This window comes from Kogia breviceps, chromosome 9, assembly GCF_026419965.1.
Source record: "Kogia breviceps isolate mKogBre1 chromosome 9, mKogBre1 haplotype 1, whole genome shotgun sequence".
In the NCBI taxonomy this organism is placed as follows: domain Eukaryota; kingdom Metazoa; phylum Chordata; class Mammalia; order Artiodactyla; family Physeteridae; genus Kogia; species Kogia breviceps.
The window spans coordinates 62,437,925-62,458,314 of NC_081318.1; the positions used below are offsets into that span (position 1 = coordinate 62,437,925).

The 20,390-nt window shown below is 46.3% G+C and overlaps 1 protein-coding gene across 2 annotated transcripts in view; it reads left to right on the forward strand.

Moving 5' to 3' along the window:
* Positions 1 to 1,189: 1,189 nt before the first annotated feature.
* The window catches only part of NXPH1 (neurexophilin 1), a 290,807-nt gene continuing 271,606 nt past the window's right edge, over positions 1,190 to 20,390 (forward strand). The window contains exons 1-2 of one of the 2 annotated variants that reach the window (XM_059074426.2): positions 1,190 to 2,353; positions 3,200 to 3,363. In XM_059074426.2, coding sequence (XP_058930409.1) covers positions 3,310 to 3,363 — 54 coding nt within the window. In that variant the 5' untranslated portion in view covers positions 1,190 to 2,353; positions 3,200 to 3,309. Of the gene's footprint in view, positions 2,354 to 3,199; positions 3,364 to 11,676; positions 12,077 to 20,390 lie in introns of those variants that run through there. The other variant, XM_067042569.1, reaches the window with a different exon arrangement.

The following is a 20,390-nucleotide window of genomic DNA, read 5'->3' on the forward strand; positions in this document are numbered from 1 at the left end:
GAGCATGAAAAACCCTGGGAAGTGAAGATAGCCAAGATAACATTGCAACTATGCTATATATAAATGTGTATTTTTTTCTAAAGTGCATTTTCAGAGTCCCAATTAGAAAATGTGCTTCACTGCTTTACTCTGCATATGCCCCAATGAATTCCAAGAGGTCACAGAGGCAGAGTACAACTTTGGAGATTAGAAGAGCTTGCTCTTTAAAGTGCTATTTTTAGCTTGGAAGGGAGCATGTAGGCCTGGAAGTGCCTGGCAGGTCCTACAGTGGGGATCTAAATTGGAGGTCTGATTCCAGGCCAAGGTCTCAGCAAGGCTCCTGCATTTGCTCTAGGAAAGGGTGGTTCTGCTGATTGTCACTGCTCTGTTGGGGAGTGGGGGTTACCAGCTTTCCCTTGGGGAACTCAGCATGTGGTTGGGGGAGACCTCTTGTGTAGAGGGTACATTGTGTCTGGGCCCCGACTGACCTGAGCAGAAACACTAGAGCCTGAGGTATCCAATAACCATGCTGGAGGAAAGGACTCCCCAGGACTCATTAAAAATCACGATTCTATTTTGATGGTCACTAACTGGGGCTCCTGAGATAAATTTCAAACCAACTCTTATATAGAATTGTCATCCCGCAGAGTGCACCATTCCAGGCCAGGCACTAGCGAAGGGCAGGCTTGGAGAGGTAACAGGTGAGGTAGAAGGAAGAAAAATGTCCGCTCCGACTTGTGGACTGAGTCTGGACCCGTTGAGGAGATGCTGGCTTCCCGCCGGCAGAGAGGGCCTGGTCCCGGGATCTCACCGGATAGGGGGGTTGTGGGTTGTGTGATGGACAGGGTGAAGGGGAGAAGACAAGTACAAGGTTTGAGAGGGAATGGCGAGGGTGAGATAGAGACACAGATATACAGAGACGAAGAGGGTCAGAAGTCCTGAGAGACACAGAAGGAGGTAGAAAGACGCCGAGGGACAGGCATGGAGTACAAGAAAGACAGGATACAGAAAAGAGAGTGAGAGATAGAGACAGCAAGGGAGAGATTGAGAAAAACAGAGACAGTGAGAGTCAGAGCAAAGAGGTGGAGACTGGGAGATACTGGCTGAGGAGGAGGTTTTAGGAGCGAGGGAGGTGGCAAAGGCTGCAAGCATCCCCCATCACCCCACCTCCACTCCCAGGCCGCACCCCCGCCTTGCCCAGCCCACGGCTAGGAGTCGAGCGCGCAGGGTCGCCCAGTTCTCTCTGCTGTCGCGAGCTGAATGGCTGGCGGTCCGCAGCGCCCGGGTCTTGGGCCTCCCAGCTACAGGTCCGCGGTGCCCCGCGTAGGCGCCCAAGGCGGGCTGGGGAGACCTGCACCCTCCTGCGCCCGTTTCCGCCCTACGCACCGCCCCACCACGCTTCCCGCCACTCCTCTGGCGGTCGCAGTCCTCCTCACGACCCTTGGGAAGGGTGCACTGCGGCCACCAGAGACACCCCAGGAGCCACTTCTCCCTGGGCCCAGCCCGCAGAGAGCCTAGGAGCGGGATCCATTTACACGGGGTATTAACTGGTCTCTGAGGAATCGTTCGCCCACGTGCCGATGTAATTGCCCGAAGGTAGGCGAGCCGAGAGGTGGACCTACGGAGAAAGCACCACGGCACCGGCGCCGAGAACCCCAGCGCACTCCAGAGCGTCCCCCAGTGGCCGGGCAGGACCACGGATAGAGCCTGCGACTCCGCTCCGGAGTGGCTCTCGGGCTTCTCAGTGCCGCCGGTAGAGGTACAGCTGCTGGCTGCGCCAGGATCCTCGGGGCTCTGATCACCCCACCCCTCCCTCTGAAACTCGGACTGCTTGCGCCTGCCGTGTGGCTGTTTTCTTCCGAAAGGCCAGTGTCTTATCTCTCAAGTTCAAGTCCTGAGGACTTGCCCAGTCTCCTCCCCTTAAGTCATTTCTACCATCCTTCGGCAGCCTCGGGAACCAGCGAGCCTCGGACCGCTCGTCCCAGATCCAACGCGGGCAGTCCGGGTCTGTCCGGTGCAGTAGCCCGGCGCATTCGCTTCTCACCCTCCCTTCTCTCTCTCCCTCCCTTTCTCTCTTCCTCGCTTTGCCCCTCTACCTCCCCTCCCTCTCTTGCCTCTTAAGTTTCCTGCACCGTGAATCCAACTGTGCCAAGCCTAGGCTCCCGCGGAACCAATCCTGAGCGCGACCCGGGCCCTGGGACGCGGACTCTACCGAGGCTGGACAAGGCAGCGGGACCGGTCCGCGCCCGAGCATGGAGATGAAGCGCCAGGGAGGGCATGTCCGGGACGCCAGAGACGCCAGGCCCGAGTAGCTCCTCCATGGAGCCTTCGCAGAGCGGTCCCTGCTTGCCGGATTCGCCCCCAGTCCTGTGCGGTACGTACCCTCCTCCTCCACAGTCCCGATATGGGGGACACCTTGGGGTGGGTGGTGGGGCAGCGGGGAAGGCCACTGGTTGGGAGACAGAGTGAGCCTGAGGGGTGACCCTCACAGACCCGGGCAGGCTTCCACTCTAGAAGTTAGCGACTGGCTGTGCCCCTTCGCTCGAAAAAAGTAGTACATGTGTATGCGCGTGGTATCTCTGTGTGTGCATGGCGCTCGAATGGGTAAATTGAACCCGGCTTTCCTATATGCAAATTGCATTCACTTTCCCCACCCCCATCGCACCAAACGCCTGGAGATACCCGGTACCTAATCCTGGTCAGCTCTACCTACCCCTTCCTCTTCTCGCGCCCCCCTCGCTCAATATCTCTCGCTCGCTCTCCCTCTCTCTTTCTCTCTCCACCTTTCTCTGCTGGTGTGTACGTGTGTGAGCACTGCCAGGGCTGGCGAAGAACCAGCCACCGCCTTTAGTCCGAGCCTCCCGGCCATCAAACAGTAGGGCAGGTCTCGCTGCCAGAGACGCTTGGGCTCGGAACCAGCCTGCACGCGGCTCTGTGTGCCCCGCCACCTCCTGGCTCCACCTCCCGGGAACTCGCACCCGAGCAGCGTAGGGCGCAAGGAGCCCCTCATCCTCCAACCCTCCTGCCCGCCTGCCTGCGGACGGCGCGCTCGCTGGTTTCAGGCGCTGGATTTGCTCGCTTTTCAATTTTTCCTGCCTCCCCCACCTCCGGGTTTTTTTTTTTGGTCCATCCCTCCCGCCACGACCCCCTTTCCGCGCTTGGCTGCCAAGCCTAACCTTGCCCGCGTGGTCATGGGATGTCTAATTTCATTTGTATCTAGGCTGCTGAGAGCGCTCCTTGCTCTGTAAAGTGGATGTCAGGTGGATCTATGTTTTTGAAGGAACAAAGACTCAGAGAAGGCACCGCCGAGGAAGTTTGAGACGCGGGAGGATGCAGGCTACGTGCTGGTACGTGCTTCTCCTCTTGCAGCCCACCGTCTACTTGGTAAGTCGCTGCCAATCCCGCGCCCCCGCAATCACACCCTGGTCGCAAGGCCAGGCAACTGGGGGCGCGCGGGAGGAGGGTGAGACCGCCAGTTCAGCGAGAGCGACGTTCCTAGCGACGGTGTTGGAACAACTTTGGCAAACTGATCTCCCAATCCCTGTGGGATTTTTCTGGGGTTCCCACCCTCGTTTCCTGCTCCAGTATCCCCTCTCCTGCGAGTGATTCTAAACCGCGTCTAGGGCTCTCTAGACACCCAGAAACCGAGGAGATAGCTGGACGGGATGCTTTATAGGAAGAGAAGGCGAAGAGAAGGGGTGGAAGACAGGGAACTCTTATTAGTTCATCCAGAGTTTAAATGAAAGGAAATGGAGGTGGAGAGTGGAAAGCAATGAATCTGCCCAGGTCCCCGACTTTGAAAGTAAATCCACCCACCTAATCCCCAGTTTGGAGATGAGGCACATAAAGAAGTGCAGGTAACTTTGTTCCACTTGTAGGGTTCAGACAGGACAAGTTTAACTATCTAGGAGCCCCACAAGCTTCCAGATGGAGTTGGGTCAGAGATGCTTCAGGAAACATGTAGAGGCACCCCCTCCCACTCCTCCCAATCTCTCCTTTCCACCATATAACCAAACCCCAGTTCCAGTGCTGAGCCCCTTATTAGGGAGTGGCAGACCTTGTCTCCAGGGAGAAAATACTAAGGCAAAAAGCTACCATCCGAGTCCTCCCAGAGCCGAGTTTTCTGAGGTCCGGACTTTGCCCACTGTTGGAACTGGGGTTTGCGTGGGCGGGGTGGGGGGCTTTGAGGGAAGCACTTTATTGTGGTGGTGGTGGATTGGTAGCTGTGGGCACCAAGCGGAGCCAAGACCGAGAGCGCAATTTCTCGGGTCTGACTTCAGGGAGGGCCAGGGACAGTCTTATCCTACTGGTGAAGTTGTGCTCAGTGCACAGAACCCCATAACCTACCTCTGGGCCGCAGGAGCGCACTGAGGGCTCTGTGTGTTCCGACTAGGAACAAGAAACGCTGGGGCGGCATGATGGGTTGAATAAACGGGAATGGGGTTAGCGGTGCCGTCTCAACCCCAAGGGCTTCAGAACCCACAATCCTTGGAGCAAAAGTGTTGCCATCCCTGCAGTTGAGAGCGTTTCCCAGCTGTTGCCCTGGTGCCTGTGACTGCAGGACTGCTAGTTGTGTGAACTCTGTATATGCTAATGAATGTGTTTGTATACGTGTGTGTGAATATGAATGTAAGGGTATGTGTGTAAACGGGTTTCAGCTGGAATCCAAGAACCCTCAGTGTTGCGTGTGTTTGCACCTTTATCGCCTGACCATGGCAGCTGCGGACGCCAGAGGGCGCTGCGCGTCAGTGTCCTCGCCTACAGGACACCTTGGGGTAAACAGGTGAAAGCCCGGGCAGCCAATCCAAAAGAAGGGCCTTTCTGACTCCGTTACCGAAGTCTGTGCCTTCCCCGGCTAGAACGCAGACACACTGCAAAAACTGTCCTTCCCATCTCTCACCTTCAATCATTCTTGCCCACCTGTGTCCAGTAAACCCGCTGACACTGAGTGCTTAGAGAAGCAGGGCAGAAAGTTTAGCCAGAGGAAACACAGAAATTGTTTGTTGAAAGAAGGGGGAGGGACCCAAAGTGAAAGCTACAGAGGGAGAATATTAAAGATTCCCTTGACCATGGAAACCCTCCTGCCCCTCTCCTCTGCATTACCTTTACGCAGGACCTGAACCTCAGGACTGTTCTTAACGTCCTTGAACTGTGCTCACACACGGCAGAAGCTCGCGGCTGTGGTGCAGTTATTGCTTGGAACAAGTATTTCGATAGTCTGGAAAATAATCTGTCAAAAGTAGAAGTGAAATCAATACGTTGTGTTAAATTTTAAATGTGTTTGTTGGCAGTTAAACCGTTTTCCACTCATTACAACAACAGTGCTGGATTTATTATAATGCGCTGCGTTCTCAACAGCAAGCGCATTAATTCTCCTTTAATTGTAAACTGGGAGCATTTGAAAACCATTCAGTGTGAAAATTATGCTGATTCAATTACCGTTTAGTTACAGACTTCATTACCTGAATGCCTTTTGGCAATACAGAGAGAGGAGACAATTTTTCCAATTTCACTCAAAACAATACAAAATGTGAACAATAAAATAGAGAAGGCGATTTAGAAGTCCATTCTTTTCCTCTCCGATCTAAAGTTGTTTTGTGTGTCGGGGATTAGAAACCACACGCACCACAAAAACAAAGGGCTGGTGGCTGTGACCCAAGGCAGTATTTCCAGGGATTCCAGTCCCACGGTTATTTGTCGGCAAGATCCCAAGCTGTTTTCCAGGAGGAGCAAGAAGCTGACTTTTACCATGGAAATGAATTTAGAAGGGTGAATTGGGCAGTCAGGACAGGTTGGATTTCGGCAAATAAATAAGTAGAAACCCTTGATTAAATCTCTGGAGCAATGAGACAGACCAAGAAGTGGTCAAAGCTTCTTTCTCCATCTATCTTGTTAAATACCAGAAACAGTAACTGAATTTATCATTTGTTTGGAGCCGCACCCCAAAACATCCCAGACCTTTGCAAGAAACTGTAATACATGCCTGCAGGTTGTCAGGAGATGCTTCAAGTTACACTCCAAAAAGGCAGGGGTGGCAGACCCATTATTTTATTTTTCCCCTTGAATTGCCACAATCCAGGGAGGAGTTAAATGAATAATTTTTTTGTCCTTATGGACTCACACCACAAGTTAAGTGACAGGGGCACTCTGTACGTTGCCTCATAGCTGATACCACAGTATCACTTTTCTGTTTAAGCCCCTCGAATCCCAGTTATATTTCCCAAGGAATAATCACACATTATGTTCCAGGATCAAGATTTGTTTAGGTATCTCCTATGCAACAATATTTAGGCTTCTGCTTATAGAGACATACCTTAAATACTCGCAATTTTAAGAAGATATTTTTAAAATGAAAAATAACTCTCTATCCAGCAGATCAATGCTCCATATTTAAGCCACAGTTCTCAGCCTGTATTTAGGTGAATGTTCTCAAAGTATGTTTCTTTGGCCCAGGGTTCTTTGAATGCCTGTTCTAGTTTGAGAATTTTGAGTCTTTTTGTGCTTTGAGAAATGGGTCTGTCCTGTTTCAAACTAGAAGCTTATTTTAATACTGCAATGGGAAGTTAATTAGAGATGTGTCTGCAAAGTTACCTCCTGAAGCATGTTAGCTAGGATACTCAAAAATCACCACAGGGCTAACTCCAGCCATAAATGCAGGGGAGTGGGAAATCATTTAAAAAAATAATAAAGGCAAGGGAATCTTCTGTTTACTGAATGTTATTGAATTGCAGGTTTAAAATTCTGAATTCAGCAGGAGAGGAACTTATAGTGTAATAATACTTGTTAAAAAAATTAAAAAGTCCTGCAATCTTTATTCTCCTGTCAGTTCTGGATTGATTCCAGGATATTTTCAGTATGATATAATGGGGTGACAGATAATAGCATTTTAACAGAATTGAAGCACACACTGGATAATCTAGGGAAATGTGGTTTCTGGATCAGAAGAATGAGGGTCCTAAGTTGAGTTATGAGCTGAAGGACAGGCATGGGCACACAGGGAGGGCACCTCCCAGCAGAAAGCAGAGGTGTCCTGCTTGGGGGCTCACCTGTGGCAATTTTCAGAGTCAAGAATTAAGTAAAATGAGCACTCCCAGGGCATGTTAACAAAAACGATACTCAGAAACTGAGTCCAGAGATTCTGCTGAGACGTTGAATGATGCTACTGTGATCAAGTCACACATCCACAGTCTATTCTGAGAAGAGGCCCCTTGTCCTCCAATTTAGTTCCCACTATTTTTGCTAGGAAATTAATTTGCTAATAATCTAGTCGCTTTTTTTAGCCGATATGGGCAAAAATGGAAATTTCTTTCTAAAACTTGTGCTTAACATTTTGATTCATCTATTCCCTCGAATTTAGGGTATCATGAAAATATGAATTCCATACCAATTGTTTAATAGAGATTAAAGCATGGTTAATATATTCATGGAATACTCCCTCTACGCTGTTAGAAGCCAGACCGTTTGGGTGATTTCCACTCATTATGAAGGTAGCTGTTAAGAAATGTGGAAGCTAAGGAGAAAGTAGCAGGAAAGAGATCACCAGTGTCTATCCTTTGGACTAGGTATGTGTACTTCCCATTCTTTGAAAATTAAGCCAGCTGACCACTGCACATTTTAATTAATTTCAGCTTATTCCTGAAAAGAAAAGCACATTACCTAAGAGCAGTGATTCAGTGTTCTCTATTAAGGTCAGTTCTTGGAGGCAGTACTGTAAGTTACCCAATCCCACTGAATATCCTGACTCTTGTGCCCAAGATCAGCCTTCCAGATAAAAGATGAAACCTAGATTTTTAAAGGAGCCTATGCCCCAGCAGCAAAAAATGAGAATTCATCAGTCTCAAGACCTATTCCAGGGCTCTGTGAGAGAAGCTGCCACCATTCCAGGCATTTACCTGAAATGGTCAGCGCCCCACTGACCAGGAAAGCAGCTCTCTGGGTGTGTGGAAAGCGCTTGGGTGGGTCTCACCTCCACTCACTTCCAGGAGGATTATACTGGTCTGGGGCCTTCTAGTGATACTTTTGGGGAAACAGCTTTCAGTATTAGAAGGAGAGAACTAGAATTGCTCCAACTTTCTCAGCAGTATTTCCCCAGAAAGCCATTAAGTTTGTGGCTCCTCTTTGTGTAAAGTTGATTTCCATCTGGCTTTGAATTGTTGGCGGCTATTTCCTCCTTAATGAAAGTGTTGTCTGGGTGAAAAATATATCAGGTGGCAGGGAAATTGGTTGATTTTTTTTGAGATAGGTGCCCAATGTCCTACTTTTCTATCTGGGGGAAGATTTTCTGCAGACTACAGAAATTGACAGTATTGTCCAGGTAATAACCACCGACGACAATATTTTCAAAAGGGCATTTGAGTGATGAAAGCATTTGGATATTGCTTTTTCAAATAAGCAATTTTCTCTCTAGGGCTTCTTTGATTTTTATAGGGGGTGGGGGAGAAGGGGCCACTCATTGGCAAAGGGATGCCTTCCCGGTTTCGCCTAGTTTTCAAATACCTAGGTACTTGTCAGTCTTGCTTGGAATTGCGGGGTCTGAAGAGCTCTCAGTGAGTTTGACTGTCGCCGCAGTGATATTAAGTGTCAAAAGGGAATCCTGAGAATGAAGAATAACCCCCTTGTTGCACTCTTCCTCCCATAAAGAAAGCTGATGGAAGCTGTGAAAGTTTGCCTGCTCTCAAGTGGCTAGCTAGGAAGCGTGTTTTTCTTCCTTCCTTCCTTCCTTCCTTCCTTCCTTCCTTCCTTCCTTCCTTCCTTCCTTCCTTCCTTCCTTCCTTCCTTCCTCCCTCCCTCCCTCCCTCCCTCCCTCCCTTCCTTCCTTCCTTTCTTTATTTTTTTAAAAAATGCCTAGGTTTGATTCGATTCAGGTAAGTTCTCTTAAAGCAACCTCGTCCTTTAGGAGCTTCAGATCTCATTCTAAGACCTTAACAGTCCGCGCCATTTTAATTAGTAGAGGGAAGTAGGCGAGTTGGCCTGCCGGGTGCCGTCGGGTCAGCGACTTCCAGGAGCAGCTGGGTGGCAAGGCGGGTCTGCTCCCTCGCCTCCCCCTACATTCTTCTAGCCAGTCCTGCCGTCAGTTTGCGGGAAGTTGCGATCTTGATTTACCCGCTACTCAAGCTCCAGACCAGCTCTTTTTCTCGAAGTCAGCACTAACCCCTTCCGGAGCTCGGTAAACACGACGCGCGCGCATTTTTCTGTTGCCGATGGGCAGGTTGACGACTCCGCTTGAAGGAATGTGACAATAAAGTGGGAACCAAAGCTTGGCAAGCACTTAATCAAGGATAAAAAGGTTCCGCCGTAAGGATGTCATTCAATTTATTGTGGAAGTCGAATGAATTACCTTAAATGAAAGTGCTTCCCAGATGAATATTACCGGCAATTTCCTGAGCTGGTTCTGTCAACACGACATGAGGAAATGCCAACGCAGATCAGGAAAGAGCGCCCTTCTCAATTGCTATGCCAGCTATGCCAGTGTCCAAGAGCGGCTTTTTATTGAGATGATATGTATTGGCGGCCTCTTCAAGCCCCTCCGCGCGCCCAGGAGCGCGTTGGCGCATTTTCCAAGTTTGCTGTCTGCCCTCGCGGGTTGCTGGCTGTTGTTTAAACTTCTAATGAGCTCGCCGAGTTTCTGCTGCGGGCTCCAAACCTGGTTGCCTCCTCTGTAGACAGCTTTCCCTAGTATGTTTTGTTTACTTAGGGGGTGGGGGCTGGCGGGGGGTGGGTGGTCGTGGGGCGGAGAGAATTCCCCTTCTCGGGGTCCCACTGTTATAGAAGGTTCCTCGGCATCAGGTCGGGGGCTCGGGAAGGCAAGGCGGCGCCCAGAGCTGGGGCCTGGGGATGGTGCGTGCCGTAGGGCCTCGGGAGCAGAGAGCGCGCTGCACGTGCCCCTCCCGCCGCGGCTAGCGAAAAGCCTTCGCCGGCTCCCACTTCTTTTAAATTAATGAGCGTATTTTACTTGTTCCAGCCGGATATGCGATGGGGAGGGGGATAAGCAGGCCGCGGCCGGAGCGCACCGCTGCATCTGCATGAGAATGGAGAACCATGAGGCTTTTCTGGTGCTGTTTTTCTCCCACAGTAAGACAAATTGCTGCTTGTAAAAACCGAGTGTTTCCTTAGAAACTGGCTCGTGGGGGCTCTGCTCGTCCCTGCCGAACCTGACTCTGGCCGGGCCTCGCCCAATGTCCCCGCCACCCTAGTGGATTCTGACGGGAAGGATCGAGGCAGCGGCTCGAGGGGCGCGAAGAGAGGCTGCGCACCCTCGCCCCACCGGAGGGAGCGGGCGTCCTCCTGACATACGCTGCCCTCGTTCTCAGACCCCCTTCCCACCCACTGATTTTCAAGGCCATTTCAAGTCATCTTCAGTTAGAAGCGAGAAACTTCCTTCGATGTAGGCTTCAGACCCTCGACTCGGAAACTCAGCCCTCTGACCGAAGCCGCGGAGTTCGGGCCCGGGGAAGCTTCCCAGCCTGAGTCACCGCCGTCACAGGTGCGCTCCCCAGTGTCTGCTTTTAGCCTCGGGTGACCTCCAGCAGTCCCAACGGGTTTATGAAAACACAGGTGCAGCGCTCTCGCATCTGGACCCCAAGGCCTCACACCAGAAGCGTGGCTTCTGGGGAACTCTTCGTGGACGCCGCCGAGCTTCGATCCTCCTGGGGCAGCCGGCAGGACAGCAGCGGTTCTCCGGAGGAAGGCCGCGGCGCGGAGGGTGAATGGGACCTTGGCCGGAGGCCGGCGGCTGGGCAAGCCGGGCCCACCCAGCTGTTCCTCAGGACCACGGACAGCGCCGCAGGCTCCGCCCCGCGTGGTGCCCGCGGCCCGGCCTCCCTCCCAGCCGCGGTGCGGGCTCGGCCCCTCTGCAAGCAGAGCGCGCGCTTTCCGCAGACACCTCGCTGCCGCCCAGTCGAGACCTGAACCACCCGCCTCCCCCTCCCAATCTTTCGGGAGCACTAAGCTCCGATCGCTAGGTCCCCAAGGTTTCCTGTGGTCCGAGCCTCTCGTTAGCGCCCCTTTCCCCGCCCCCTCCCTAGTGGCGGCGTCACGTGGTCGCCACAGAGTTTGTCCTGAGGAGAGGTGAATCCTTCTTTTCCTCCACTTTCTCCTCCCCTGCCCCCATTGCCTCGGACAGTTCGTTAAATCTACCCCTCCTCTCAAACAGAAACGCGAATCCTGTGAGGTAGAGAGCGGCAAGCATCTTTAACACTGTAAAAGACTCGTTTGACAGACAAGGAAACTGAGGTAGGAGGGGAACCAACTGTCTCGAAAGACTAAAACCAAGTGGGGAACAAAATGATTCCTGCCCTATCTCCCACCTGCAGGGAGCACGGCTGGAGCCACCAAGTCGTCCACCAGATATGCGCCTTTAAAAAGCAGCGCGGGGTGGAGTGGGGTGCGGAGTCCTAATTATTATGAATTTCCAGAGGAGCAGTAATTATTCACGGAGAGCAGGAGAAACAACGGCCTGTGCAAGGGAATCGATATATTTGCTATCGAAAGTGCCTGGCTCGCCCGTAATGCAGACGAATGGGGTTGCAGCCTCATTATTTTCCGTGGTTAGGCTCCCCGGCGTGGGGCCCGAAGCAGCATGGGATCTATCATCATTAGACCCGGGATGGAGTGGGGGACAGTTTCTCCTTATTTACTTAGCAAAACAAACACTCCACCAACCCTACCCCCTCGAACACTGATACACAACCGTCGTTCCTCCTCCTCTTCCCCTCCCCTCGCCCTCTTGCTCCGGCTGCTGTTGCACACTCCCCCCCCCGCCCGGGCCTCCCCGAGCACTCTAGAGCAGACACTGCGGTCACTTGAAGTGCGAGCAGTTCCTTCTTGGCGGCGGTCACACGGTTGATTTGGTCCAGAAATAAGCCGAAGAGTACCGAGCGTTGGCGCTAGGGGTTCTCGGTGTCAAAGGCGAAGGCTGACTGGGAAGTTCCGTCCTTTTCTCTCGCCTTAGCGTCAGAGCCAGTCCTTTCTGGACTCCCGATTCTGCAAATCCCCGCAGTATTAAAGGAGCAGAGGTCTGGCAGGTAATGCTCCATCAACCCGTGTGAGAAGCCAGCTTGGAGAAATGCAAGCCCGAGAGAAGAGAACGAATCTGGAGGTGAAGGGAAGTCGAATATTGAATAGGAAGGGAGGGGAAGGTTTAGGCATAACGCCTCCAGGGTATTCTCGAAGGTCCCCGGTGAGAACGGCCTTCTTCCTGCTCCAGGTGAGATGCTGGCCGTTAGCCTGCGCGCGCCAGTCAGCTGCAGTTTTCCAAGAGCGGGAATGGGCCCCACCTGCACCCACTGGAGTCGCCGAACTGTTGAGGGTCCTGCCGAGTATATTGCACAGCGTTTCCCCATTTCTCTTCCGTTCGGCAGCCCTCACGCCCTGGCACAGCCTTTCTGACTCCTAGAAGTTGCCTGACGCTCCTGGTGGGCAGCTGCTGGGATGAAACTTGTATTCCTGTACAGGTGTCTTCACTGTTCCCTGAAATGCCACAGTTCTTATGGTCAAGTGAGGGGTGTGTGTGTGTGTGTGTGTGTGTGTGTGTGTGTGTGTGTGCCCACGCGCGCGTGCGTGTGTGTGTGTGTGTGTGTATCTGAATGCTTGGTCTTCATCTGGCAGCCTTTCCCTTATTACAGCAGATCAATGCTGCAGAGAAGATAGGGTGTGGCCCTTAAAAAAAAACCCTAACTCCTCCTCCTTAATTGCAGTAAAACTATCATAATTATAATAACATTTATAATAACACTGATGCGAACAAAATTTAAAATTGTGGACTTCCAGCCACTAAAGTAATAATAATACCCTTCTCCCCTGGAATTTTCTTTTCTTCGGAGCCCAGCCTTTCATGGTACATTGTGATTACCTGAGTGTCTTTGTTTCCTTGCCAGCAGAGACAGCCAGCCAACACAACACCAGCACTGTATGATCTACTGGCATCATTTCCTCCCACCATCTTCATTTTTAGAGGTTTTATAATTAAACTCCGTGAGATAAATGTAACATAAATCCAGTGGAGGACTTTTTATTTATATTTATGTAGCATGCTGAGAAAGGAAAATTAAGGAAGTGCTTATATTAAAGTAATAAGCCTGCTTTGGTATTAACAGAAATGTCACTTTAATTTACTTTTCTCAAGTCTAAAAGACTGTCTCTGTGAGACCAGACCCCATAGTCATGCCTTTTTTAGGAGAGATCCCAATAAAGTGAAAAAGACATTAATTAGCTTGTACTAACTTAGTGGGAAAAAAAGCCAGGCTCGCCACTCACTGGAAATATATACTAGGCTAAACATGGCAAAGTTGCAGTATAATGTAGGAAGTTGAGCAGCTAGCTGGAAACAGCTGCAAAGCCCTACATTTTTCTGCCTATCCCTGCCCCTAACCTGTCACAATGCACATTTACACATAGAGTAACAGGGCCTTCCAGAGCCAACACAAAGACATCATGCTGCAAATCAACAGGAATTTTAATAAAACTGAAAGCCATAGACTAAAAGGAAGAAGGCACCGATTTCCTTCTCTGAGATAAGTTATTGCCAGAAAAATTATAATAGAAAGGCTTGGAGAAAATGTCCTGGCTTAGAAGACCCTTTTTCATGTACAGGTTAAACACACACACACACACACACACACACACACACACACACACACACATAAGAGCAAGACTGGATATACATCTGTACTCTACTCTTTGAAGGATTCCATGGAAAATTATAATAGGGAATTCTTTTGTTTTCATAAGTTGTTGGACCTGAAATTTCAACTTGGGTTTGACAGTACCGTTTCCTTGATATGAATCTAGTACCTGATACTACATTGTTGTCCTGTTTATGTCAGTATTTTCAGCTATAGAATGAAAGCAATTTTGGTGAAGAAGAACTACTGTCACGATAGCTGGAATTTCAGTGATGTATATATATGCCAACCTCTCCAACTGAACTTTAGAAAATGATACTTCTCCTTGTAACCTTGTAGCTGAATGCTATTAGAGGCCCACAGGTATATAAAATAGCTTATATGAAATTAATGGACTGCTTTACATTCACAATCTCTTACTCGTGAAGCCCTTGTAACATATTACACCTATTTAAAATAGGGAGAATATAAAATCAGGTTTGGTGTGCAGTCGGTAGTTGTAAATGGTTTGATGAAGTATTTGATTGTTTTGAGTGAGTTTAACAGTGTGATGGAAATTTATTGTTCTTCTTTGTTCACTGATATGCTAATCATAAGGCTGCTTCTTCTTTTATGTACTTGGCCAGTTTTGAAACTGATCGTAAGGATCCAAGGCAACATCTAAGTACATAATCAAAATTTTAGGAAAGATGAATTTATTGACTTACTAGATTACCAAGAGATCCATGGGTCACCATGAAATCACACACACACACACACACACACACACACACACACACACACACACAAATCCTCCAACATTGCTTTATTATTCTGTTTAAAATGATCAACCATATATTTATTGGCATTGAATACACTGGACATTTTATATGCATTTTTTGAATAAGAAAATAGATAGAGGTTTTAATTTAGCATCAGACTTCATAAAAATAGTCTTTCTGAGTATAGTGAAATTATTTAAATAAATCTCTTCTTGTTTTTCATTGATGTGGACAAAATTTGGCAAAATGAGAGATCCTCATTCTTTTTATTTTTTCCCTCCAAACATATATTAAAGACTGCATTTCTCTTTAATCTGTTACTTAGTTTATGGTCTCAAAGACAAGCCGTAAGCCCCACTATGGATTTTTTTTTTTCCTTACTATGCATTTCATTTGGGGAATGAAGCATTTTTTTTTCTCCTGCCTTTTAGACTGAGAATTTTATGCAGCCTAAAACCATAGTGACATTTTCAAAGCCTTCTACCCCCTTTCCCCAACTTCACTCGAAATTTACTAGGTAAACTTCTAGAATGCTCGTATTTTTTTCTTCTTGTATAAATGGCCACTAGACTATTGTGTTAACATCTCCTCTATATGAGAAGCAATGCCTTAATTTACCAACCATCTATATACATTGCGGATACTGCTCCATACTTTATGGAAAACTCTTAAAAACATGCATCGGATTATATGAGATCCATTACACTTTTTGTTTGAGAAGTTTTCAATGAAAATGCCATAATTAATCCCAGGTTTGATTCTAAAACTGAATTGAACTATGAGTTGTGATTTGTTGTTGGAGCAGCTGTGCTGTTGGTAATAGGACCGACTACATGATCTCTGAAACTGGAAATATAAAATACCTTTACTCACATATTTTTTCTGGTTATTTGTCAATAGTTTCTTGTGCCACGGCACCATCATTTATTGTCTTACAGCATGAAATGTAGAGAAAGATGCAAACCATTGCATATGAAGTTATTCATGGATAGTCAGTGTATTTCTCTGCTCTTGAAGTGAAACTTAATTGCTATTGATGTTGAGATTTTTCAGAACATGGCAGGGTTTTTGCCTCTTTCGCAAGAAATATGTAATTGAATGATGAGTGCCTCATATTAGATTTTCAACCTTATTTCTTTTGGTTATGAGTAGCTGCACCAGAGGCAGCCAGAATCTCTAGCCATTATCAAACTAAAGCAGAACTGGCACTAGCACATATGAGCTGAGCTACCACTTTTGGATCTGCAGCTCTGCTGTCAGGCTGAAATGTTCTGGAGTGTGGAAGCATGAAGAGTGAATGATTTGGCCTGAGATGTTTAATCCTGCCTTGCATTCTTGACTGAAATCCTCCACAGTTAGAAGAGCTCTAATATGTGGCCAGATGGATTTGCACGTTTCTCAGACTGATGGATTTTTTCCCCCTTAAACAAATGCTGAAAAAAATGAGAAGTTTTAACAGCAAATCAACATGCCAAAAGATGGCTGATATCCTCCCAAAGACCACTACTTCTAACTAGGTGGATAATATCATGGCACCTGTGCAATGTCAGCAATGAATTCAGTACTCTTCTATTCAGGAGTAGAAGAATAATGATGAGAAAGAGGGTGACTTCTTGCTCCAGTGAAGACCTGGCCACAGGAGGGAGAAAATAGGCCCTTTTCATTCATCCTGGATGCCCCCACCCACCTCTGGTCTCTCTCCCATCTCTCACTTCAATTCTTAAGGGAAAAGGCGTTGATAAAAGACTTATTAGGAGAAAAGAGGGGAAGAGAATGGCAAAGTATTTTCTTAATTCTGTGACCTTGGGCAAACTTTTTAACCTCTCAGATCTTAATTACCTAATCTGTAAAATGAGGCTAACAATACCTCCTACCCTACAGAGTTGTTATTGAGGATTAACTGAGTTAATGTGTTACAAAGAGCTTAGAAAGGTGTGTGGCACATAGCAGTGGTGAATCAATAGTAAACGAAAAAAAGTTGAGGGAAAGGTTTCTGGACCAGGTTCCCATGCTCCCAGCACAGCTGTTACTGGGATGAAACACTGCTCTGCCCTAAAACCAATCCTATCTTTTGTTTCCCTCTTGCAGCTGGTTGATTGCTGTACCTTTTGCCCAGGGCTGCCCAGTAAGCCATATGTATTTAATGGGAATAGTAACCATTATGGTTAAAACAAAAGAAAATGGCCATTTTTACAACAACTACCCAAGTGTTTATAGAAATGAAGAGACAAGTCACTGGCAGACCCAATGAACAGACTGCCTAATTGAAATGAGAATTCTTGTGATGTTTTAATTTCAGGTGGCAAGCACTATGGGCAATTTATTAAGATCTAATTTTAAGTATTGATTAATTTGTGAACAGTATTTGCTTTTATTTACTTTTCTTTTAACACTTGAAATTCTCTTAAAATTTGCACACAAGGTAATCAAAATGTACAGCCCACTGGGTTTTAAAGTCCAAAGACCTTTGGACAGGGGATACAGGCCGCTTTTCTCTGGTGAAGTTCATTCTAGCTGTGCGCTTGTATGTGGCAGTACATTAGCTCCCCAGAAGTACTAGATGAAATAATTTAGTGGGTTGAGAGCACAGCACCCTTCCTATATGCTGCTCAGAATATCTCCTGTAGGACACCATATGCCTCCTTCCAAGGCATTGTCCTGGGTACCCAAGAAGGGTTCCTACACAGAGATAGTATTTTGTGTCTTGGATTTGACTTGAGAGTGGGGAAGGTGTGGAGATGACTGCAAAAGATAAAATCTTCTACCTTCTTGTTTATACCCTGAGTCAAGCACTATGCCAGGACTTTAACATGGTTTTTTTTTTTTTTCATTTAGTTCTCTTAACCCTGTAAGGTGATAGGTACCATCAGTAAGGTACTATTAGTATTACTAATATTAATATATTAATGTGCCCATCCTAGTCATATCATTAATAACACTCCATTTTATAGATGAAACAATTGAGGCACTGAGAATGTGAGTGAACAGTGCAAGGTGGAAAGATTCTCTTCCAGATAGTCTAATTCTTGAGCCACTGCTTTTAATGACAACTCCATAGTGTGTGTGTGTGTGTGTGTGTGTATGATTAAAATTTTTTTTGAAAGAAGGAACCGGGTTGCTTTCTACTTCAGTGACTAGTTCTTGCTTCCCCTTCCTCTGGATAGACCTTATTTGGATAACTGGATGTGTACATAAAATGCTGTTGGTACTACTGTAATTTAGTAGTTTTATTAGATGTAGTGCATCAAAGGGGGGATACAAAGGTAACATATGCAGGTTTGACACTGATGGTCATGACTCTAGCTTCTGCTGATGGCATGTGGGGGACACAGTCTCTTTAGGAACTCTGCATCTATTGACCTGACCAATATGAAAAATGATCCCTGGGCCTCAGGGTAAAGTAATAAGTGAGACCCAGGCATAAAGCACAGCTCTTACAGTCATCTGTGATGGAGTTTAAAATGATCCATGACATCTGTATCTCTTCTAACAAATCACACACCTGTTTTCTGAATTATTTGCCATGTCCGGGCAGGAGGAGGCAGGGAGAGGAGAGTAGAGTTTATTTGTAAGGGGATAACCACATGTAAGAGGCATAAACTCTAGTGTTTCTCATAGCATTTATCCTCGTGAGTTCTGTGTTTCTTACAGCTGACAGATATAAAAGAGAGATGCAAATTCATATTATTTTATAAGCAAAAGCTTTGCACATTGATACAAATTAAGAAACTTAAAAAAATCTGTTTAGCTTAATACCTTATAGTCAAAATAGCCCCAAACATTTAACTAGTTTAGCATAGGCATTTTCAGTGTGGGCTGGATATGTGACTTAAAAGTAAAATAGAATAATGCTCACAAAATATTTTATAGAACTACTCAGTCTATGTTGAATTTAGGAATTTTTCTATTTCTGAAGAATTAAGGTAGATCCAAGATACTCCTGCCCAAAGTAGAAGCCCTCTGGCATGAGATGAAGGTGGAGAGTCTGGCGTCATTTCAGTCTTGTACTACATTTGACCTTGGGAGAGCTTAGTTATGCCTTGGGGCAAAAAATTAAATGTTCCATTTTACAGCAGTATCATCCTTCACCTTTATGTGGATTTAAAAATGTAAATAAAATTGCTTTCTGTAAGTGGTATACATGAAGGTCATATTCATATCCTCTGCAAGGATTCCAAATGCCATTTGACCCATCATTGGCTCAATAGATAATAATGTGTTCTATTAGTTTCTAGTAATCTACTTTTTAAGCATTTTACGACCCAATATTTTTATGCTTAGTTCCTAGTTTGTGAAATAAGAAATCAGAAATAAACCTTTTAGCAGTTCATTGTAGATTTATTTATAGAATGTGGGCTTTCAACTTTGAATTTTTACAAATGCCAGATCTTCCCAGAATACATAGTCTGGCTGAAAATCTGCAATAAGAGAAGAATGTGTTTTTGAAAAATTTTGAGGGTTCAAGCTTATTCTAATTATTATCTCCGTTCCTTTCCTAGCAGCCCAGTCAGAAGATGGGGCTTGAGAACCCTCATAACAGAGTGCAGCCAATGGACTTAGACAGTAAAGTAACTGCTCTTCTCTTTGAGAGAGAGGGTGTTTGAATTCTTTTCATTGAAATTTGGATAATGAGATCCTGATAGATCCTTGTATTTAATTGTCATGATTTTGATTGTTTATGACTTTTGACTACTTCTTCTGGAGGTACCTGTCAGCCATTTCCAAAGCACAGATGGCTTTATGCGAAGCAGTAGGAGTTCCTTTTCCTTACTAACCTCGAGCTGAACAAATTATTTTGGGAAGATGAGCAGACCAATGTTATCACAAGTTTTTCTGTCTTTGGGAGATTATTTTGTTTATTGAATAATGTATTGCGATCACTCTGTTTCAAGAATTTCTAGCTTTTTAAAAAAATTATAGATTATTAGTCTCTCTCTGAGTAGATATGTCATGAATACTCAATGACCAAGGCCATAAGACAATGATAATACACCACTGTTTGCTTGGGAAAGTCCTGTTTTATGCCTATCACTTATATCAAAAATACCATCTCATTTTCAAAAGTGTTTTGGTGTGGATGATAAATTATATGGTCATCTTATATACAACTAAATCTTCAAATGGCTGAGAAAGGTTGATTACAAGCCTTTATGAAAGGCTTATGATTATGAAAGATTGTTGAATAGGCAAAAAGATCATTCCCATCTTTTATGTTCCCTTTCTTATGAGACGTTCAGGGTCCTCATGAACTTGGGCAACCAGAGTTCACTACCATAATGTGCTTCATGGAATGTATCCCATACTCTTTACTTAAAAATTTGGTAACATTTTAAATTAAATGTTGTGCATTACACAGTCATGGGAAAAGCTGATAGAAAAGGACTGGCTGATTAGCCATGCAGAAGTCCTGCAGGGTGGCATCAGCATGGAGAAATTGCTTTGGTCCAGGGCCCAGAAACTGAACGTTACCAGTGCTCCTAGAGTTAACACAGAAATAGACTCACTCTAACCAGCAAATCATTTTGATAATGCCCTTTTGCTGTGAGAAGAATATCTAAAACACTATTCAGAGCACATTACTTTCAATATGGTAGCTCTGGAGAGTCCAATTAGTAATCAAAACTTTATACATATAAATATATATTTGTATGTGTGTGTGTTTATATATGTATGTGTGTATACATATGTGTGTGTGTGTGTGTATATATATATATATATATATATATATATAACTTTGAGGTTATTTCATAAGACGCATGGAAGACCCCAAAGTAGTGTCGAAGGTTCCCTTTTTCTGTCTAGTGTCTTCCTATCCTTGAGAGTGCTGAGCATGCATCACCTTGCTTGCTTCTCTGAATCCTTGTTTTCTATGCTGACAGACCCTTTCGATCTTTTTGATACATTCTTTCTCTAGGTGTGTTACGATCATTGATGAAACTTCAAGCAGCTGCTCCTGTGGACTTATTGAATATTCTTCCTATTCCCATTATTTATTTTATTAGATCTCCTGAAGGCATCATTTTCTTCC